Source organism: Lepidothrix coronata, unplaced genomic scaffold (assembly GCF_001604755.1).
Source record: "Lepidothrix coronata isolate B3197 unplaced genomic scaffold, Lepidothrix_coronata-1.0 Scaffold26, whole genome shotgun sequence".
NCBI lineage: Eukaryota > Metazoa > Chordata > Aves > Passeriformes > Pipridae > Lepidothrix > Lepidothrix coronata.
In genome coordinates, this window is record NW_016690206.1 from 7,301,829 (window position 1) to 7,325,586 (window position 23,758).

The 23,758-nt window shown below is 43.4% G+C and overlaps 1 protein-coding gene across 1 annotated transcript; it reads left to right on the plus strand.

The window, feature by feature from the left end:
• The first annotated feature begins 364 nt into the window (after positions 1 to 364).
• On the plus strand, positions 365 to 8,126 carry LOC108494636 (zinc finger CCHC domain-containing protein 2-like). The gene is made up of 4 exons (XM_017809405.1): positions 365 to 637; positions 3,209 to 3,337; positions 4,048 to 5,556; positions 6,551 to 8,126. Exons 1-4 carry the CDS (start codon positions 505 to 507, stop codon positions 6,616 to 6,618), a joined length of 1,839 nt encoding a protein of 612 aa, XP_017664894.1. The 5' UTR covers positions 365 to 504; the 3' UTR covers positions 6,619 to 8,126.
• Positions 8,127 to 23,758: the final 15,632 nt, after the last annotated feature.

Sequence of the window (23,758 nt, forward strand, 5' to 3'; positions counted from 1 at the left end):
CTTCTTCCCTCCCTCCCTGTTCTCCTTTATGCTGCTGTTTTCTTTTCTTTCCCTGGTTGTCCACGTGGATTCGTTGGACTTGCATGAGTGTTTAGCAGTTCATACAGACCCTGCCCGTACTCTAAATTTAGTGCTCATGAATTGAGGGGAGATGTTCAAACGTCCTATTAGCAGAGTCCAAAGGAAAACACAATACTGTATGTGTACTATGTCTGATAATAATTNCTCTGCCTTACAGCAGAGTTTGTGCCATTTTGTTACTCTATAGACAGATACTTTTATGCTAGACTGGTGTACGGCATCAGCTGCACCATTTCCTTATTCATAGTGTTTAATAACACTGCTTGCAGCTTAGTTCCTGGTATATTGCACCAACAGCCTTTACTTATTTGTTTACTATTTAAATTTCATGTTATATCTATTAAATACACATTTCTGGCCTGGAGTCACTGCTTTTGTTTACGGTCACATTATGTGTTCATTCATGGTAGGTTATTTGTGTCCATGCATTTGCAAAAAACCAATGAAAAGTATTTACACAGGGAGAAAGCAAAGAAAACTGAGTGCAGGTTGAATAACAGGAGCAATGGAGTTCGAGTTGCGGCATCACAGCACATCCGTACTGGGACAGCAAAAGGTAAGGTGTTTTTTCCCCAAACTGTTTGTGAGAAACAGAATTCCAGCTTTGCTGATTTATTCAAAGTTCCTCTGGAAAGGGGAAATCACAAGTCTTAAATCTGTTTTGGTGAAAGTCAGCATGTTAGTAGTCTAGTTTGTGCTTTGACTTGCTGTATAGAACATTAGACTCAGTCTTGCGTATGCAGTTGCACAGGGTGTGTCTCTTTTCATAAGTAGGTGGTAAAATACTAGTAAAGTCTCCGTGAGTTGGTTTATGTGGTGTAGTAGTTGCAGAAACAGTTACTGTTGGGCTACTTCTGTATGGAATTTAGCAGTCTAGAGTGTGTGGAGCCCCACTATATTGTCATTAGTGTTCTCTTTGCAGCCTACTAGTTTCTTCATCTGTTGTGGAGTGGCCCACGAGGAACCTTTATAAAAACCTCTGGTGCAAACTGTTGATGAACTGTAGTGTGTAAACCAAGTGACTACTGAGCTACAACACAGAACTGTGTATGCTGCCCTAGCAGGGTTCTCAGGTTTGGGTAATCCAGCAAAATGTAGTGTCTAGGCCAAAACTTGTGTACATCAGTCAGTTGTAAGACAAAATTATATTTGTGTTCCTTTAGTAAATCGAGTCACCAAGCTTTATTACAAATTTCTGACGGTCTACCCATTGACTTTGCTTTCTTGATATTTTCTAAGTTCACAATATCGATTGCAGCCTTGCTTCTCTTACATGTAGTTTACATGACAGAAGGTTGACAAAGGGTTTGCCTTTTCCTACACCACGTAATTGGCATAAGTGTTGAAGGGATTCTTAAAAGTGCCTTGTCTTTCTGTTGCTTCCACTTGTGGTACAATCTTGATTAAGCTTTCATTCTTTCTTCTCTCTGCTTCTTACATTTGAGAGTTCCAGGTGGATCCCATTTGGAATTACTGATGTGTTTTTTGGGCAAGTGTTTTTGCCTTCTACAAACAGTATTTGACTAAAACTTTAAGAATGCAGTTCACAAACTTAGCAAAAGCAGAACAATTTTGCAAACCTATAATTAAGGGATGTGCAAACAGAAAACATACTCTACAGCAGAACTTTGCTGTGTACGTTTCTGATTGATTACTGGTTTTGTAGTCAGGCACTAAGCTTTTATGAACTGACAATAACTTTAGGAGGTGGTGCAAGTTCGGGTGGCATAGTGCAAAGTTAAATAGGGAATGTTTTGCCGTAGTTGTGTTTGCTAACTACCCACCACTCTACAGGTGTGAGACTGCCTGCCTGATCACTGTTGGCTGGTTCAAGAAGCAGCTGTAACCCACAGAGTCTAGAAGCCATTATGTCATGCTCAGAGATGGGCTTTCCACCTATATATAAACGTTAAAATGTCTTTTGAGATACTTATTGGAGACATAGTCTAACGAAAAAAAAAACATGTTGCAATCTGAATCTCTGCCTAGTTTTATATATCCAGGCTTGATTTGAAATGCCCTATTTTGAGTCCATAACTCTTAACTGCATCCTGTTTTCTTCCATTTTTCATCCCTATTTTTAGCTTTTCTGAGGCATGGGTTAGTTACACTGGTAACTTTTAAGACTTGATGCTTTGTGACCAGCACCTTAGACTCTGGTTTTCAGTGACTGGAAGTTGAGACTGGGGATCCAGATTATATTAGATATTCAGAGCACTTGTTAAAATAATTTAACCAATTACAGGTTTAATCAAGGAAATTATTTCAGGAATTGAAATATTAAGGCAGCTTTTTGATGACCCATCCCAACCTGTTAAACTTGCAGTAGCAATAAAAATTTTTTAAAATACTATTTTATTTATAAACTATTATTGTAATTCATAAAATAAGTAATAATGTTCTAATTTTTGTGCTGGAATTTCGTCGATCAGTGTTTTGTGTTTTGGGGTTTCTCTGAAGCTAGTGTCTGGCATAGATTCTGAGAGAGGGTGAATTTGTCATTCTTCTTCCCCTCTGAGGCTGAACTTGAAAGCCAAACCGTGGTAGCTACCGACTCTGAAAGCTGGTTTGCAGCAAATGACTGTCCCATGATCCATTCAGAAATCAGAAAACAATTTAACACTTTTTCAGTTTGCCTCTCTTTCTTTAATCAGGATTTGTTGACAGGGTTTGCTTAAAGCCTGTTCTAGAAGAGTGAATTGTAAAATACTGTATTGTTTTGATGTTCCCTGCTGAGTTAGCTTTCTGCCTGTGCTGGTAGGACCGAGGAGCATTGCAGCTCTTCGAATGGAAATGTTTGATCGCTACCATTCAGAGGAAATTTTTGTTGTAGTGCAATCTGATATAAGCATCACAGAAATCATTAAGGGTCATCATTCTTTTCACTGCTTTGCGTAAATATCAATTTTCAGTATCACCTTCTGTAACACCAGGGATTCAGTCATCACAAATTTAGAGACAAGACCAGTCCTGAATGCTGGGGGTTGAAATGCTAGCAATATAGGGGACAGATGCCATTAAATAGGAACAGGCAAAAATCTGAACTAGTATGAAATGTGAGCAAACCAAAATAACCTTGCTTCCATACATTGAGATTAAAAATAAAAATGACCACTTTTATTTTTAGATCTGAATCTGGATGCTGGATCTGGTCATGACACTTGTGGAGAAACATCATCTGAAAGTTACAGTTCTCCTTCTAGTCCACGACATGATGGGAGGGAAAGCTTTGATAGTGAAGAAGAAAAAGACAGAGGTTGTATTTATGGAAAGTGTGCATAAATGCCTTTATTCCTAGACTAATCTCTTGCTTGTATTAATTTTAATTAGTTTTTTAGTTTTATTATCTCCTTTTTTTTTTCTGAACTAGCCAGAGAATACATTTTGCTTTGTGGGTTTCATGACTGGATGATTTGACAGCTTCTAGCAAATAGCAGGACTGTTTGAATACCACTGAGTTTTAGGTTACTACATATATGTAGTAATTTTTTGACCTCAGTGGCATAGCTCTCTTGAGAAATTTCCACAGTACAGTAATGTGAAAAACATTGGCATGAAAGGGACTGGTTTTATATCAAATTATGTGTGTTATGTCTGAGAACTCCGTCTTTTTGTACTGATAGTTTGCCACTCCTTCCAAATTTGGGTAAGCTGTGGTAATGTCTTTCTAGGCAGATGCAAATTTGTAACTCGGTCTGTATTCTGTTCTTCACATTTGCAGATACACACAAGTCAAAGACACAGTAGCTAGTTAGGCAGGTGGATATATAGGCAAGTGATGGAGATGGACCTAGCTTAATTTGGATGATTGAAAAAAATCTCAAAGTTGTTACAGTTCGGGAAGACTTAACTGTCATTCATGTCATCAAACTTAACGAGATTTTATATGGGTAAATGAGGCCAGGGCATGATTCTCTGTTGCTTGAGATTCATTCTTCTGACTGACAAATGCTTTTGTACCCATAGATACAGACAGCAATTCTGAGGACTCTGGGAATCAAAATACAACCAGGTTTACAGGCTACAGTGCTGTCAGTTCATCAAATATGAACAAATCATCTGCTCAGATCTCTTCAGTGAGTAATGAAAATGGGAGCCTTTCAGAAGATCCTTTGAATGCAAAGTTTCAACATATTTCCTTCATGCCTGCCTTACACTGTGTGATGCACAGCGCTGCCCAAAAGCCGGAAGCAGTTGTCCCACCACCCATATCTGCAGATGGTAAAACGATGGGAATGCTCGTTACCACGCCTGTCGCTGTCTCGCCAGTGAGAGAGTCTGCGAATTCCCCGCCTGGTGGAATGGGCCCAGTCACCTCCGGTGAACCTGAGAAACGTCTTGAGCTGATGGCTTCCCCTTTGCCAGTCCCATCCACTTTCCTTCCACATTCTGTCCAGCCTGGTAGCCCTGCTTTGCATTTGGCAATACACAGATTGAAAATGCCCTCTCCACAGGGATCATCGGAGAGTTGCACAGTTAATGGACCACAGCAGCCGACAGGAAACTTAAGTATTGGATCACCAAATACTGCCTTTATCCCAGTCCACAATCCAGGTAGTTTCCCAGGATCTCCAGTTCCTACTACAGATCCCATCACAAAACCTGCATCCCAGGTGGTAGGACTGAATCAAATGGTGCCTCACATTGAGGGAAACCCAGGAGCAATCCCTCAGCCTACCAATCTAAAGGTAGTTCTTCCAGCAGCTGGTCTCTCCACAGCAGCACCGCCACCTCCACCAGCTTCGTACGCTTTGCCAGGCAGTCCTCATGCTAACAGTGTGTTGCCCAACCAGAATACAAACGTGCTAAACACTGGAGCAGCTTCCTCACCACCTCAGTCCGCTGGCTTAGGTGTTGGTCAGGTCCAGTCCACTGTTCCTCCTGCAATACCAACACACACGCCAGGCCCTGCCCCCAGCCCGAGCCCCGCTCTAACACACAGCACTGCACAGAGTGACAGCACATCCTACATAAACGCTGTTGGGAATAATAACACTAACGGGACAATGTTACCTCCGCAGCAGTTGGGATCTGGTCCTTGTGGTTCTTGTGGACGTAGGTGTAGCTGTGGGACCAATGGCAGCCTTCAGATTAATAGCTATTTTTATCATAACCCACTTCATGGACAAGTCTACAGAGTTCCACCTTTCTTCCCTCTGCCATCACTTTGCAATGGCAGCTACCTCAATCAAGCACATCAAAGCAATGGAACACAACTTCCGTTCTTCCTGCCTCAGTCTCCATATGCAAATGGGCTCATGCATGACCCAGTGATGGGGAGCCAAGCCAACTATGGTATGCAGCAGATGGCAGGATTTTCGAGGTTCTATCCTGTATATCCAGCACCTAACGTAGTTGCCAACACAAATGGGTCAGGACCCAAGAAGAATGGGAATGTTTCATGTTACAATTGTGGTGTAAGTGGACACTATGCGCAGGACTGTAAGCAGTCATCCATGGAGGCCAGTCAACAAGGTAATCATGATAACTCCCAGCGGACTTGCTTTTGAGTTTAGCAGTTTCTCTTTACCTTTCTGAATGTGCTGGTTTTGGTCTTGCAGAAAGGTGTGCGTGCGTGTGTATGTTTTGTGTAAATGGTTGTGCACTAGTGACCTGCTCTAAAACTGCAAAGTATCTTATCTCTGCCTGAAAATCTTGTAGAACAGTGCAAGGGAACAGGGTTCACAGCGTGAAGTTGAAAATGCGTATGAATTGAAGCTGAAAAGTCAAGTGATACCAGTCCTAAATTGTCCTTCTTTTTTCACTGTTTTGTTTTTGACATTATGTCGAGACTTGCATGTTGTTTCAGTTTTTGCATTCCCATTCAGTGGGGTTTTTTTGAGAGAATTTGTTGGCAAAAAGTGAAAGATATCAATTGCTGCCTATGATATGGCCTTGGATTTCTAAAACTTGTGAGAATTTAAAGAAAAAACAATAGACTGGCTATTTCATAATCTAACTAAGGCTTACCTTTGCACAATCAGCTATCCTTCTGTGTCCCATCATGCAATACATTTAACTTTTCAGACAAGTTGCAGCAAAAAGGCAGAAAGCAATTGAAACTAAAAATCAAAGGAATGGCTTCAGTTTCTCTCTCCGTCCAGAAGAATGGGGGGAAATGCAGTGTTTGCATTGAGCATAAGCTATTTTTGGTTCTTGTACTTGTGCCCATTCTGACTTCACTTGTTTGATTGGAGTGGACAGGAAAGATGAACCTTGATGGGGGTCATCTTTTCTTTGCATTTTTCCAGTAAAGCTCAAGTCCTGTATCTATGCTCTATATCTTTTTTAAATTTACAGTTCTAGCAAGCAGATGAAAGAAAACAGGGTAAAGTCTAAGGACCTACTTTAAAAGGACTGGAGGATGATAGTGCCTTTTGAAGAGCATGTCCATTTTGATACCTTGTAGTGGTTTTGTAATCCATTTTAATTGTGAGCAGTGACTTAGTAGTTCTCTTTCCTGTTTTAGGCACTTACAGACTGAGATACGCACCTCCCCCTCCCCCTTCCAATGATACCTTGGATTCTGCAGACTGAAACAAGTAAACATTGCCTACTTAAACTGAAGCTTGGGAAACTGGGGGAAGGTGTATGTGGGAGGGAGGGGCTGGTCTTGTGTTTTGGGACATTCCCGGTTTTATATTCTTTTGGAATTTTTCATTGCTTTTGCACCTCTGTTCCGTACAAAAGAAGAAAGCTGAGTCCCTGGTCTCCTCCTGGTTCTACAAAAGGCTTGCATAATGCATGTAATTCAAACACACAGCCAAACAATCAGACAGAGCATTCAAACCATGCTTTTGCACTGAAGACTTGAGACATGTGCAATGTTTACTGCAGTTTTTAAAAAAAAAAAATTCCTCTGACCTCTGACATCACTGGTGGAGCAGCCATATGGTGAAAGAAGAAACTTGGTCGTGTTCCCCACCACAATCTTCTTCCCTCCCTCCCTGTTCTCCTTTATGCTGCTGTTTTCTTTTCTTTCCCTGGTTGTCCACGTGGATTCGTTGGACTTGCATGAGTGTTTAGCAGTTCATACAGACCCTGCCCGTACTCTAAATTTAGTGCTCATGAATTGAGGGGAGATGTTCAAACGTCCTATTAGCAGAGTCCAAAGGAAAACACAATACTGTATGTGTACTATGTCTGATAATAATTAATATACGCAGCTCTCAAGAGGCCCAAATAAATGAAAGTACATAGAGCAGGAAGGGGCTGAAACTGTGTGGACTGGAACAGATTGAGAAAAATGAACGAGCTTAAATTGACAGATTTTTCTTCCCTTGTAGCTTTTTAGCCTGTATGTTCAGCAAAAAAGGTGAAAAAAATGGTATGAATGTTGTACTCAGTGTGTTTGCATTTGTAATGAAAGTTGACAGCATTTTTTCCTTTTTTAAAGCTATTCTACATCGTGTCAACACAGAATGAACATTACTTGATTGATTATTTTTTTTCCTAAACTGTTACAGTGTTGCATTGTACTTAGAATGTAAATGTTTTATTTCAAACTGAACAAAAGCTATGGTTTTCTACAAAATAGTCAGGTATTAGTATTAGAACCTGTCTACCAAATAGCAAAGTCACTATTTTATAACAATTTACCACTATGCGTAATTACGGTATAATGTGAAAGACTGAAATGAGTGTTAAGATGGTATTAAACATGTCAGTATCATGAGTAAGTTTAATGCTGCTGTATTTTTTATTTTATTTTTAAAAGCCAATATATGTACTAAATTGCTTCCAGGTAATATTTGATTTCCTAAAGTGCACTGAGGTTATCTGGAAGACGAGTGTGTTTTTTGACTGCTGCATTCAACACCGATGAACAACTACCACTGTATATCCATAGGGTTTGGCATTCCTCACAGTTCATGGCAGAAATGTTTTTTCTTAAAATCAGACCCAGTGTCCAGTAGAGGGATGAAATAAAAATCAGTCTTTGGTTCAGCCGTCTAATAAATTGCTAAACAAAAAACTTGAAGAAAAAAAAAAAAAGCTTGATTACTACATTTCTTCATAGGTAGCATTTATATTTATAGCACCAGTGTACATTTTGAAACTTTTTTCTTGGAGGGGGGGAATGGGGAGGGAGGTAGATGAAAGCTTTAATTTAAAAAAAAAAAAAAGTTTAAGTAGTAAATGAAAATTATTTTGATTAAAATTTTTATTTGATCTGGGTATTTTTGGACCACTTGAAATGAATGAACTGCGTTTGAGTTTAAGTGAGGGTGTTAAACCACCAATGGACTTGTATTGTGAATTACCTGCCAGTTGTACTTTATGGAACTTATTTTATGATTTAAAATACTGTACTGTAAATAGGAGGTATGTTACCTTCTCTTTATTTGTATGTTTACCATATACTTTGATATTTGAAATGTACTGGAAAGGTCACTTATATTTCTAGAAGAGATTGGATTTTATGCAACCTTTTTCCTTGAATTAACAGCAATAAAAAAAAAGAAAAAAAGTACCTGTCTGCATGTACTGTCCTTTATCACTGAGTATGATGAGTCACTGCCACTGGGTATAGGGATGGGATCATGGAATGTTTTGGCAAAGGTACTGTTTTGGTTGGAATCTGTCACTTTTGAGACAAAGCTGAGAGTATTTGACTTAAATTGAGGTCAGTCTTGTGTCTGAAGTCATGATACTGTATCTTGATTTAAACTTCTTTAAGATACATACATCTCTTGTATGAGAGAGAGGTTGATCTTGTGTAATGGACCCAGGACTTGGACCTCAGCTCTTTCAGAACAGTTAAACCATCTTAATGTGATGGCTCCTGGATTTGGGCTAAAACCCAAACATGCTTTTTTTTTTTTCTGACTGCCGTGCAAATAATGTGTGTGCTAGTCATGTAATAACTAGAAAGTGAGATCTTTCTCCTATTTCTAAAATATATGGAAGGGCAACAGGAGTTTCCCTACAGGAGTAAGGAAGAAGCTTAGAAATGTGCAGCTCACAGCTGAAGGGTCTGATAACAATGTAGTATCTGAATGTGCTCAGGTTGTACTCAGGAAGAGAAGGGTACTGAGGACTCTGTTGCCTCAGTTAACTGTATAGACAGTGTTTCTAATTCCTGCTGCTTAGCTGCAGCTTATCTATGGAGCTGAGGACCACAGACTATCTTGGATCTTTATCCCAGCTTACTCCCTAGAACAAACTACTTCTTGAGAAACCAGCTAAGGTGATGAGGAGGCTGAAAGTTGCCCATGAACCCAACCTCTTTTCTTCAGGCAACTCCCATAATAATGGTGGGGTGCTGAACCCAGGTGTCACGGACACCATCACACAGCTTCCGTTGCTGCAAGTGCCTCGTGTCCTGTCCCTGGACACAAGGGAGTGCAAACACATGTCCAAGGAGTTCGTAAATTATCATATTACTCTGAAAGTACAGTGTGCTACCTACAGTACCATCTTGAGTTGCTGATACTCTCATTTGCCTCTGTGCTGCAAACAGCCCTGACTTTGACAGATCTTGGTTGCATTTATCAATTCAAAAGTGTAAAAATACATACCCTCTGGCACAGCAAACACTATGAAATACCTCATTCTTCTGAGGCTTGTTTTGCTGGCAGCACTTGTACCTGGCTGTCCTCCCTGGCTGCACCACCACTGTCTGTGCAGCCAGGTTTAACTACAGCTGCAGTTCAAGACAGAGATTCTCTCTCCTGCTGAGTGATTTGGAAGCTGCTGAATGCCCTAAAGGTAAATGTGAAAATCCCACTAGTTGGTTGGCCTGAGCAGCTATCCAAGCTGACCAGGAGTGACTCTGAGTACTGCACTGCTCCTGGTTCGCAGTAGTGCTGCAGATTGTACAAACCTATTGTTTGTACAAACCATTTGATTCCTAAAGCTGGAAGAAAAAATTAATAATGAGGCAGACCATGGGGAGGATTGGAAAGATGGGAGCATAAGGGCATGTGATGATGCACACTGCTTGCTGTGAGTGAACAGATGGCCTCTTTTTCCCAGCTAAGTGACCTTAGGATGGCAGTGGTGGCCTAATGCCTAGGTCTTGGCTTAGCTGATACTACTGGAGAAGTGAAGGAACAGAGTGTATATGCATCATGCCAAGGCAGACAGAAAGTAAAAAGGTGTGGAAAGGTACATTGAGAACTGCAAAACTTGACCAGTGCCAAGCTACTTCAGTTTTAGAGAGACGGAAATACCATTGCAGCTTTTTTCTGCTTTGCTCATGGTGTGAGCCTCTAGAGGTGTACTGGCCCGGGCCTCCTGAGGCTGCCCTCCTAAGTAAGGTTGCCTAAATTCTGTGCACACAAAAAAGCAGCTTTGGGCAACAGAGCTTCCTGCTCAGGGCTGGTGACTGAAGCTGCTGGAATCGGACATAATATGTGCTCTTGTGCTTGTGAGGAAGAAGAGGTGTCCTAAAGGCATAGTCATGAGTTTATATTAGAGTTCAAATACTGTCTCAGTTTCATGGAACATGCTCCAGGTACTAACCTACAGTCCTGTGCTCCTTGCACAAAGGAGGAAGGAAAAGCACATCTTGGAGCATTATGGCAGGGAGAGCGTGCTGCCTCCCTGGCCATGGCTGCTGCATTGCTTGGCCACTAATTGGAGTAGAGAAACAGGGTTCTCATTTTGAACCAGCCTTTGAGCTGACAGCAGTGGACAGTCATGATCCTGAGCCAAATTAAACTGTACATTGTGGGAGATCAGAGATCAAAATGTATGAACACCTGTATTTGGTCAGGTCAAAAGGCCACTTATGCCTGCGACTTTTCTCAGCAGTGATCAGTAGCAGATACTTCAGAAGAAAGTACTTTTAATAGGAAAAACAGAAAGAGAAGTGATAATTATTGCAAACATGTGTCCTAGCAAAGTGACATGAGTGTCAGGTTCATCTTCACAATAGGTGGCAGCATAACTCTACCAGTGGAATACATAGGAACTTCTGAGGTACCCCGTCAGACATTTCAGTTTAATTTGGTTTTAGCATCTTCATGAAGCTAAAAGTAAGCTAAGTAAGCTTTGACTTGTGATTTTGTGATGTTAGTTTCTGTTGGGTTTTCTCATGCTTATATATTTCTCACATGAAGAGCATACTAATTGTTGTCTCTCAAAAAAAAAAAGAAAAGAAGCATTCTGAGTGTGTGGCCAGCACGTCGAGTGAGGTGATTCTACCCCTCTACTCCACTGAGGTGAGACCCCACCTGGAGGACTGTGTCCAGCTCTGGGGTCCCCAACATAAGAAGGATGTGGACCTGCTGTAGTGAGTCCAGTGAAGAGCCACGAATGATAATCAGAGGGCTAGAACACCTCTTCTATGACGAAAGGCTCCAAAAGCTGGGGTTGTTCAGCCTGGAGAAGAGAAGGCTCTAGGGAGACCTTACTGTGGCCTTCTAATACTTAAAGACTAAAATGGGGACAAATTTTTAGTAGATTCATAGTTTTAAAGAATGACAATTTAGATTGGATATTAGGAAGAAATTCCTTTCTATGCAGGTAGCAAAACATTGGCACGGGATGTTCAGGGGGAAGGTAGTTGCCCCATCCCCAAAAACATTCAGAGTCAAGTTGGATGGGTCTCTGTGCAACCTGATCTAGTGGAAGATGTCCTCACTCATTGCAGGGAGGTCGGACTAGGTGACCTTTAAAGGTCCTTTCCAACCCAAACCAGAGCTAAAATAGCCCAAGTGTCACAGTGAATATTGAAGACCCAGAGAATTGCAGCCAAGCGTGAAAGTTATGTCTTAAGAACTACTGAGCATTGAAGTGGTTCTAGATACTTGTATTCATACAAGGAATGCTTTCTGAGCACCATGGAGCTTTTTTTTGTAAAATAGAATAATTCCTGAAGGAGTCTGGTGATCTCTCAGGATAATGTCTCTTACTTAGCCTGAAGGCCCACAGATCAGATATTTATCTGGAATATCTCATGCTCAGAAACACGTTGCCCAAGAGATGGAACGTAATAAAACCATTTTTTGTAATATTGATACGTGTTCCCTGACTAGTGTAGAGGGTCACTGTTGTATGAATGGGTCAGTAAAACAAGGTACAAAAATGCAGGCTGAAAAAAGTGCTGAACTTTATAAAAGGATAGAATAGCTATATCTTAACCAATTGTGCATTCACTCTCCTCTTTGATCTAAAATGTCCATTTTTTATATACTTTTTATATACTTTTTTATACTTCTAAAGTATGCATTTTTCCCAAGGCAGAGAATGTTGATAACTGATACAAAGGTAAGAGTTAACTCCTACCAATGCTCCTTGGTGCGAGTAAGGAAAGATAGGAATTGTTGATTAAAAATATTATTTGCCACATAAGTTTGGTGTTAAAATCCTGGTTAGGGACTTCTTAGAAAAAACCCTGTCTGATACATACCAAAATATAAGGTACATAATGAAATATTAAATTCAAATAGTTTTATTTTACATCATTTGTAGTTTGCTGCAATTTCAACAGCTTCAGATTTCTTTCTTGTTTTAACTGAAACTAAGATTTGAAACTGATGGCCTCTGTCTAGGCAGAGGAAATAGAAATATAAAAGTAATTGTGTTGCTATCAAAATGCTCTTTTCCTTTTTTTTTTAATGTTTTTTACAGGATATGCACATGCCCCAACAAAAGAGCAGACAGCTTAGCAGTGGCAAGACTTCTGGATGAAACCATCATGGGACTTATTTTAATTACTCTTTTAAGACCAGATTGTCTCTGAGGTGCATCTTGATAAGGACACCTGGGTATTTCAGACCAGGCGTGTAAATCCTTGCCTCTGTCAGCATACAAAATAAAAATCACAAATGAAAGGAGCAGTAACATGAGGAGAGGAGGGCAGGGGAAAGCAACAGCAGCACTAAAAGAATATGAAAAGACATTGGGGTGAGACAATTTCCACACATCACTTGATTTCTTACTGCAGCTCAGATCAATTTCATAGCAATGAACTTCAAAGACTAACTGCGTCAAGTTGGTACAAAACCAGCTGAATTCTGCATGTCACCACAGTGCAGTTGACCAGATCGGACATATAACACAGGAGAGAGGTTCTTCCAGCACTCTACATAAGTCTGAGTTATGTGGACATGGAACAGTACATTTAAAACCTTAGAGTATTCATAATTGTTACAGCTGCACAGAGTTGTCAGCTAGCTAAGATACTCTTTAGGGTGTTTTATCCCTTTGATTTGTTTTCTATTTTTAATTTTTGTGTTTACCTGGGGTTTTTTTCATCTCACTTTTGCCCTGGTTAGCCATTTTAAAGTCTCTTTCACATGTGTGCTAGAACCATGCACATGATGGAGGGGCACTTGAAATTCTTTAATCTGTGATACAAACCTCCAAAATGATAATACAGTGTGCTGATTCAAAATAAAATAACCAGTGCAAGAGGGCAACTGTTGGAGTGTGAGCCTGTGCCAGTACCTGCCATTGCAAAGGCAGCTAAATGGGAGCTGGAACTTTCACTCTGCACTTTGAAACCATGAAATTTTTCTTCCTTTCTGAGGAAGGCTGTCTCATTTCTATTATGTTCTCGCATGGAGGAGGCAAAGAATGGGATGTTAATTCAGAGCTAGACAGGAAAATGAATGTGTTTGGATACTCTGAAATTAAAGCTTTATGCCCAAAGGCTGTCATACCTCTAGCACCACTGGAGAGAGCAGCTGCCCTGAGATGTAGCTGTCACTTAGTCTAAGCCAGAAATGTCTAGCCAAGTTGCTAGAAACTTAATGACAGCACTTTCTTGGCTTTCTTCTTGACTGTGGAAGGGAATATTGTAATGCTTTTATTGCCATCTATTGCCGGCAGGTTCCTAATGCTGATGTCTGCATGGTACAACTGGCGGGAAGGTCCTGTGCTTCACTGCCTAATGCAGACCTGGCAGGTTGGCAGGAGCAGGGCACTCATCTCCTGAGCAGCCTTCTGGCTCAGGACACAGGGCCCGCTGCCCAAAACCTGGCATAGGAATTTGAAGAAAGAGAATGCTGATGTTCAATTTCTGAAATTTTTTCAGGCACCCGGATGACCTGTGTTTTCATTTGCACTGACAGCCCCATCCTTTCTGGCAAAGACAACAGAAGTAGGAGGTGTTTAGTTCACTTCAGCAGGGACCATCCTGTGGCTCACAGGTTACATCTCAACCTGCATTTAGCTGCTGATCTGCCCTGGCCTTCCTGGTCTTCCTAGAGCACCTTGGATCCCCCGGGGCAGGGAAATGCCACCTCCTGGCCAGTGGCAGGTGATAGGCACAGCAGCTAGATAGCTTCCAAGCAGGTTTTGATTTGTGCATGAGTGGGGCTGAGTGCCCTGCTGCACCGGATGGCAGAGGAGTGGGCACTGTCATCGGGAGCCACAGTGGGACCAGGACTGCTTGGTGGTGGTCTGTGCTGCTGAAACTTCATTTATGAACTTCAATTATTTCTCCTTTTTAATCTATTTTAAAAGCAAAAACTTTTCTAGCCAGTAGCAAGTAGAGGGAGGGTTGGGACAGAGTGGGTCAAGCCAGCCCGACATTACCAATGGTGTGTATAATCAGAGCGTGGGCACCTAGAAAGTTTAATCATTTATTTGGGCCCTTACTTTTTTTTTTTTTATTTCCCAAACAAACCTTCTTGATTAATGCTTTAAAGTTTCATCTTTCAGCTCTTCAGTGCACATCTTTAACCAGTTTTAGAAATTTCCATATCCAAAAGACTTTAGAGCTTCAGGCTTTCTCAGTCAGAGGAAAGACTATGGGAACCCTCTCCCCTCCCCACGGGGCATTGTCACTCACCCCCTATTTTTCAGCCTTTTTTGTTCAGAAATGTATCTAGTTTCCTTCTGAATTCTTTAAAGCTCCTTACTTCAATGACAGACGTGGGTAACGCATTCCATATGCTCTCTTCCCTTTGGTCCGTGAGCTCTTCCCATCTCTGCCTCTGATGCAGGAACGTGCCAGACCCCTCCTGTTGCCACTTAAAAGCTGGGAAGCAACCTTGGTTCTTTAATAAAATTAAACAAAATTAATGTTGCTTCACACACTCTCTCTCTTGAGCCGTACACAGCCTCGCATTGCTCTGCTTAGGTGTTTGCATATTGTCCTGCATTGTTTCATCCATGCCAGGATATTATTTTTACAGCTGGCCATGCCTTTGATAGAAGGAAACATGAGAGTTTAAAGGCAGGAGAGGGAGCGATGGGGGTGCCTCTGCAGCTGCCTGCACCATCCCCACGTGGTGCTTCCCTGTGCTTCCCTGACCCGCCAGGCACAGCACCAGCGGGGTGTTCTCTCAATAAAGGATGAGGGAAAAACAAGCTAAAGCTAAAGCAAAAATGAGCAGCTGGCATCAGGAGAGCCTTGGGAGCACTAATGTGTCTTAATGAGCCCGCCCAACCTCCCATGGGGCCTCTGTCCACCTTCCCCTGGGCCCAGCAGCCCTGGTTCAGCTCAGCCAGGGGCTTTAGTGCTGCTGGAGTGATGCTGTCCCTGTGCCTCATCCCAGCTGAGTGATAGCCAGGTCTTCCCAGGTGGGTGTCAGACCCATTTTTTATGTGCCTCCCTCTCCTGCTGCTCTTGCCCAGACCCCCTGGGTGGTCCCTGGACCTGCCCCATGGATACACTTGGTCTGGGGCTGTTGATGCACCTGTGCCCAGCTCCTGGCTCTGCTGGGGGGGCTGAGGGGTGGCTGGGGTCCCTCTTCCTTGTGGGGCAGCCTCACTCTCCTGCACCTCTCTGGCAAGCATCTCTTCATCTTGTGTGAGACCTCTTCTGCAACATGCTGTCTGAAAACCCACAACAGCCAGCAAATAAAGATAGAGGTCATCCAGTCTGCAAAGACACCATTTCAAGTGCTTGACAATTGCAGCAAAGCCAAAGAGCAAAACACAGCTTGGGACAGGGAAGAAGACGTGGAAAGACTCAGACTAAAATGTAGCTAATAGAGTCACTAAATATTGTTTATTTAAGGCTGGTTGAGGTTCAAATTCAGTCCCAGGTATACTCTGGAACTAATTTCTGTCATGTGACAAATGGAAAGCCAAAGCAATGCGGTGCTGGTTGAGTCGGCTGGGTCCGTCCAGAGAAGCAAACAGGGCTTTGCAGCCACACTTTTACACGAGTATTTTTGCAGCAGTGCGGAAGCCATTAAACTGTGTGGTTATGGATTTCACCGCTCATTTGAGACCTATTAAAATAAGGTATTACAGCACACGCCTGAGGCAGCTGGGACAGGTGAAAGAGGGCAGATTCAGCGCTGGACTGCCATTGCCTTATCAAAGGAAGCAAAATACATTTCTCTAATTTACAGATACTGTAGTCTCAGCTAAAAGCTCACTTGCCTGCATTTGTCAGCACTTGGGCTCTAAAATGTCACTTTTCCCTCCCTGAGACAAACAGAAGCAATAATCCCATAGTGCTGCCTCATGAACGTGAATGCAAATGCATTGAGTGGGGGTTGTTTCATTCCCAGAGATGTTCCAGTCCTACAGGCACCTTGTTCCCAATCTAGGGCTTTGCCTGCCCTTTGTTTTATCTGCGGATAAAATAGAGCGGCTCTGTCTGGGCTCTCACCAGTGGGGTGTGTAATAGCACCTGGGAGGAGCAACCTGGGCTCAGCTAGGCACACTTATCCAGAAGAAAGGCAAGATTATTTTTCCCTTCATCTCCACTTCCATTGTGCTGTCTCTGTTGGGTCTCATTTAATTTTTAGCCACAAACTCTACTGTGCTACCACCTCCCATGTTCTTGCCTCACTTTGCTCCCAGTGAGGCAACGGGGCCAGCCACAAAATCCCTGCTTCCAGGCCTGCTGCTGGGTGGGCTGGACAGTACTTTCTTTTCTCAGTTATGCCATTTTCCTGTGGTTTCCCTCTGTTTCATCCCTCTGGGCATGCTGTATGCTGCTGTTTGTCTGCCTCAGTGTGTCCACAAAGGTCTTGCTTCATTCCGTTGTTTTGGGTTTCATTGGCTGTAAGTTATTTCTCTTTTAATTAGTTTATGTATTTTTTTCCTGTGTTGTTTATTATACCATCATGTTATGTTTGGATGATGTCATGTTTTGGCTCAAAGAGCTTTAAAAGTTCAAAAATGTAATCGGAGACAGATTCTTTCTGGATTCATTTTCTTCTGACCATCAAGCAGATTGTCCTTGTCTTCTTCCATGTGGGGAGCACCAGTTACAGAGAGGAGACAAGGCCTGCCTGAGTCCAGGACATGGGGTGTTGGACAGAAGCTTCAGTATGGTTTCTGTCCCTTTCGATATTTAAGTGGAAACTCAGGCGTAGGTGAGTTCATCACTTCAGTGGTCATCGGAGTTAAGTGAGTGCCAAGAGGATGGCAAACCTCTAGACTGGCATGGCATGCAGCGGAAATGCACATGTATTCAGGATCCTTATGCTGCCCCAAGAGACCAAAGCAGAGCTGAACTTGGCTATGCTACAGCCCGTGGGAAACACGAGGCTTAGACACAAGCAGCCGCAGAAATCTCACCCAGCACAACAGGCAGATCTCAGTGACTCAGCAGTGCCCTCATCCTGCTTCCTCTGCCTGGAAACTGGCTTTTTCTTCTCCCTGAGGTACTTGGGGCATCTGCTTGTGGCAAAGGATCTCTGAAGCCACCATCAGTGCTGAGGGTTGAGCCTCTCCTCCCTGGATAGGCTTATCTCTTTCTTCTGTCACAATCAAAATCACAACTTGTTTGAAGATAGGCTGAGAGTGTTTCTCCTTTCCTCCCTGATTTCATGTCCTTATGCTGAAATGCCAACTGAAATCAGAACAGCAGCAAAAAGCTTCCAGATTAATGTACGCAGACAAATCGCAAGCTAAGAAACGCAGTTCACTCCTTCCCTGTCCTTGCCTTCAAGGCTTTTGCTGGCATATCTCAGTGATCCTTGTGGGTCCCTTCCAACCTAAAACATTCTGTGATTCTGTGTCTCTTGCAGCTCCTAGTGAATGCTGGTGAGGTGGGAATATGTCTCCATCTCCTGCTCCAACTCAGCTGAGCTTCCAGTACCACAGCTCTTAGAAATCCCCTAGGACTGTGGTTCAGCTGGTGGCCTTTCATTCCCATCACTGATACATGCAAGGGCCCTCTGTAAGCTGGCTAAACAGGAACTATAGTACATGCCACTTTGAGATTCATCATGGCAATTCCTTGAAGAGCTGCTGTCTTCTCCTGCCCTACTTAATGCTGTCTCTGTTATTGTTGTAGACAGGGGTCTCGATTCAAGTAGCCCACACATAGATGTCTGGCATCATTTGAGGAATTTGGCACACCCCAGCAGGCCTCCAGCTGCCTCTCCAGGATGTCTCCTGTATGTCTTGAGCCTTATTTTCTATCTCTGCGTTGCTGCCACAAGTAGCTATGGGCGGCTTGAGTGTCAGTGAGACATCCCACTGCAGGCAGCTGAAGTAGGCCCTTGCTGCATGCCCTTTACAGTGGGAACAATGGGCAAAATTAACAAGTATCAATTAAGATCAATTGATTATCAATTTTTCCTCTCTGTTGTGCTAGCTACAAGTGGAATTGCATCCAAAAAGAGGCACACCTGCTGAAGGTTGATAGCCAAGTTTGGTGCTACTGTTTCTGATGGGAACTCCTCTCTCCCTCTGGTGCTGTGCGCTTCCCTTCTCTTTCTACTGCTCTTCCTTTGCTCTGAGCATGTCCCTTATGAGAGGGTGAATACAGCCATATATGTCACTCCCTGTCCTGCCCAGAGGGGAAACTGTCCTGTTCTGCAAATGTCCAGCCATTGGAATGTTTGTGGCACAGGGCTTTTTTCCTTCTCTTTTTGAGCTTACAGACCGTGCCTCAAGGATGTCTACATGCCTGTAGCATGTAGAGGGGGTCTTAAAATTCAAGTTATCTGCACACTTAAGATTTCTCTATATAATTACTTCCATGCCTCTGTGAGACACAGGCATGCTTTTGTCCCCCATCACACTGATTGTAAACAGCGATATGAAGTTGAAAGCATAAATCCTGTTGTGTGTAGCAGGCATTTCTCTGAAAGAAATGCATCCAACTGGTGTTAGGACCCCAGGGCTACACCCATGCTCCTAAATCAGGCCTGTTTGCTGGCCATGGGATGGGGCTCATAGTGCTGTTAGACCCCATGCAGCTGATCCTTCTGCCTCAAAGCACGCAGTGGCCTCCACATGCTGACTCTTGGGTATTTGCCCATGGTGTCCCTTGGACCGCTGCCCAGGCAGGTGCAGCTGGGCTCTGATGGGATGATGCTGTTGTGTGTGCTTCTGATGGACAAGGGCCCTTTGTGCACTTCCTGGACCTGTGTAGGTGCATCTCTATGTCCTTGATGTCGTGAAGTGGGAGGGGGTGGGAAAGTCAGGGAAGGGAAGGAGGGGATGAGAGCACCTGAGTTAGAGGCCAAATACTAGTTTAAGAAAGAGTGTGGATCTCCTCTTTGAGAGAAAACAAAACAACACTGATGAGTTATTCTATAGGTCATTAGGAAACAACTCTGGGTCAGTAGTCCTTGTTCTTAGGATAGATTTCAATTTCTCAGGTATCACCTTGGAATATCACACTGCTGTGATGAGCAGGTCTCAGAAATCTTTGAGGTTTGCAGGAGATAACTTCTTGTCACAGGTACTCAGTGAGCCAAATAGGAAAGATGCCCTCCTGCATTTGCTTTTTGTGTAAATAGAGAAAAACTCATGGGGGGTGTGATGGTAGGTGGCTGTCAAGGCCACAGTGATCATGAAATGGTTGAGTTTGGTTTGCAGTGTAATGAGAAAAAAGGACAGCAGAGTTGCTACCCTGGACTTCAGGAGAACTAACTTTAAGCTATGTGGGAGCTATTTAGGAGAGTACCCTGGGAATCTGCTTCTGGGGGCCTAGGAGTTTAGAAGCACTGATCAAATATTAAGAATCACCTTTTAGAAGCACAGGAACAGACAATTCCACTGTATATCACCATTGCAGAGAATGGAGGGTATAAGTGGGGGTGGACGGCCACCTGTACCGAAGCTTGCAGGTAGCTTGACATTGTGTGAACTGCTCTTGCTGGTCTCAGTGAGGTTTCTGCTCAGAAATCTGAGACAGGTGTTTCAAACACCAAAATGAATTCATTCTCTGCCTTAGACCCATTGCATTAACTTTCTCCCTTGTTGCTCTATGTGTCAACACAGCTGCTGGGAGAGGGTCAGTGCACCCACTGAAGCTACACCGTGTGTAACAAACCAGATACCCTCTCCCCTACACTTAGTCTCTTCTTCCCTCTCTGAAGCCTGAAAAAAAGAAAAGCTCCTTTAAGTGACATATTAAAAAAAGAGAAAATAGCTGTTTTGTAGGCAAAGCTGGTGGCTCTCTCTCACTATAAGTTGGTGGTGGTTTCTGCAAAGGCTTCCAAAATCTTTTCCTAAGAGCTACTTGCTTGTGCCTATAGAATGTACAGGCAGCTTTGCCATGAGCTTTGTCTGAGGTGAAGCATTGGCTGTGTGATCTCAGCTGGCCAGAAACAGAGGGCAGAGTTAGCCCTGGCTTCCTGGATTGGGAAACGAGTACAACAGTAATTGGCTTTATTTCCATACTGCCTCCAGCCTGCCTCACAGAGAGATTTTAATGCTCTCACTCACGGCAACTGGTCCTGCAAACCCTGGGTTGGTGATTTTGTGAGTGAGAGACTCAGCATTCGTTTCCCACTCAGGGTCCCTTCACGAGCGTAACCCCCCCTCTGCCAGTGCCACTTCCTTGGCCGTGTGTGGTCCTTTTGCCGAATCCTGACATTTTTTTTATTTTTGCCTAGCATCAGAATGGAGCTGCAGAATAACTGCTCTTTCACTTTGCTCTTAAATAGGCCATGCTGCTCGTCTGCATAAATGTTCTCTTCATGCATCTTGTCATTCTGCCTTGCAGGCTTCTTGGAGGGGGAAAAAAAACCCCAAACCTCTTTATTTTTTTAAAAAGATGCCTTTTCTTCCTCATGAATTGCCCCCAAAGAATGAATACTAAACAGCTTTGCCAAGGTGCAATTCAGCTATAAGACATCCCATATATCTGGGGCTGTCCTGTAAGACCTTGCAGGCAGGGGAATTGAAGCTAGGGCAGAAGGTCACCTCTGCAGCTCCACTCCACTCAAGCACTTGACCTATAGCCAAAGCCAGGTTTTAACCACCGGTGTGCAAATCCCAGTAACACGAGAGGATGAGCCACAGATGCAAGTCAGTCTTCTCTAGGATGAAAGCTTTTGCTGTCAAGATGTTCAAAGGGAAACATCCTGAGGCTGAAATCTGCTGGCGTGCACTGGCTTCTGCTCCAGAGGCTGGCCACGTGCCTCGGCTTGTCTCAGACCCGCAGGGAAGGAGGGTTGGATGGAGGGAGAGAGTCCTGGGGGAAGGGTAGAGAGGAGCAAGCCAGGCTTTGCAAAGCTGGCTGCAGTGCCCTGCCCTGCTCCCCCGTGCCTGCCTGCCCAGACGCAAATGTGTTTGCCTCAAATGCGACAGGACTTGGCCATAGACCATGCAAAGCTCTGGCTCTACCACGAAGCAAAGCACTGAAGAATTTTCCCTCCTTGCTCAAGTACTTGCCTGCAGAGATCACACAACTGGTCATGTCTGAGTTTACACGACCTGATTATTCATTAAAACAAAAGTTGGATCAGCCTTCAGTACTGGTCAGTTTTTACTGTGATGTTTCCCCAATGCACAGAGGCCACCCTGAAAGGAACATATGGGGAAAACTGGACCATGCACCATGCTGGGCTGAAGCCCACGTCATTCTTGCGGAGACAAGGTAGAACTAGTTACACACAAAAAAAAAAGGCACCTGTGCCCGGAGGGGCAAGGAAAGGAAGATAGGGTGAGGGAAGCTGTTTGGCTCGCCTTGCATGACTCTGCATATTTGGAGGAAAAGAGGAGTGGCACCAAAGTGTGGTCCAAGATCGCTGCCTCAGACTGTGCTTTCCTTTACAGGCACGTAGGTAGGGGCAAGCCCAGGTTTTGTGTTTTAACATGGTCAAGTGGAACATAGGGGCTTGAGAGACACCATGAGACTCCTGTCCAAGGCTTGCAACCTCTACCATTACTCCAGCTCACTGTAGACTTCTGTTATAGACTGCTCTAGCTTTGCTAGCATGGTAATTAGGCTGGATTTTGTCCTACTTCTCTCAATAAAAGGTTGTTTGGGAACCTCCTTACTCTGATGATTAGAAATCAGATAAGAAGATGGGAGCTGCCACGTGTGGTCAGCTGAAGGATCCTTCTGAGTATCATATGTCCAGCATTAGTCAGTAGTGTATTTACACAGAAAAAGCAAGATCTCTTAAATTTAGAGAACCTAGAATATAACCAAACCAAACAAATTATCAGCTTCTCTGGAAGAAAACACAAAGCATTTGTGAGGCCACATCTAAGTGTTCCATGTCTAGCTGTAGGGTCCTTGGTAACAGAGCAAGTCCAACAGAAGGATGTGGCGTACCAAGGACAAGAGAGCTAGGCTTGTCCAGCCTTAAGAAGAGGAGGCTGAAAGGAGACCTTACTGTTGTCTGACACTACCTCACGGGAAATAGAGAGTTAAAGTCATCTTGGAAGTGCACAGTGAAAGGATGAGAGGCACCAAACAGAAGTTAAATACAAGGAAATCCCAATTAGATATTAGCAAATAACTTTCACAAGGATGCTGGTCAAACCACCTCCTGCAGGGATGTGCGAGGCTCTCCCAGCAAAAGTTTATTCTGACTTTGAAGCTGGCTGTGCTTTGGGTAGGGATTGGGCCAGATGGTCTCTTCCGACCTTATTTATTGTGTGATTCTATGTTTTGTTTATAGATACACCTAATTTTTTTCATTTATATGTGTACTTGTAGTTCAGGCAACTATGAGTGTAGTCACCATTGTCCAACAATTCTCAAAATAAGACCCCATTTTCACTTCCTTGTAGCATTACCAGATGTCATTCATTTGTGTTAAAATTACCAGTGAAGCTCTTCATCCAGCAACTTTCAGTATGTTAATCTCTTTCCCTTTGCTGTTCCGGTTTACATGCTCTAACTGTTTCCAAGAACAAGATTTCTGAAAAAGCCATGACCAAGAGCCAGGTGGTGGCTTGGAAACCAGGCAGCATCTCCAGTAGATGTGGCTTACAGGGTTATGTGGATGATCAAGGCCCACACTTGAGCTCAGATCCTGGGTCTCCTTTCAGTGGCAGTCCGTTTTTCCAGACAGTGGCATCGACAGCTTGTGCAGGTGTCTTCCAGTACCACTGGTGTTGGTGGGAGCTCTGGTCCAACATCTCCAAAATCTAGCCCTGGCCCCCAGGGGTTTGGTGCCCAGAGGAGGTGCCCCAGGTTTGGTGCCTGTGGCTCATGTGGTGGCTCTGTGTCTGTACACTGGGGACAGAATCCAACCTCTTGGTGTCAAGATCAATCAGACAATTACAAACCAAGGTGGGACAGCAGATCCAAAAGGAAGTAGGTCTTCCCCTCTGCCACTCACGGAAGTCCAATTGCTCTGAATTCACCGCTCTCTGAAGCCAACAGTACCACGCTTGGTTAAAATGTCTGCAACCTCCATACTACCCTCTCTGTAATGCTTTAACTACGTCAGGTGAAAACCATATTTCAAATGAAGCTGGTGAGGCTCTGGGGCATGAGCAAACCCTCCAGCATCACTGTCCATATTGCCCTTCTTGCAGCCTCTCCTTTAATGCTTCAATGCAGAATGTGCCACTTAAAATGGACAGTCATATTCAAAGGACCAACACTCTCATT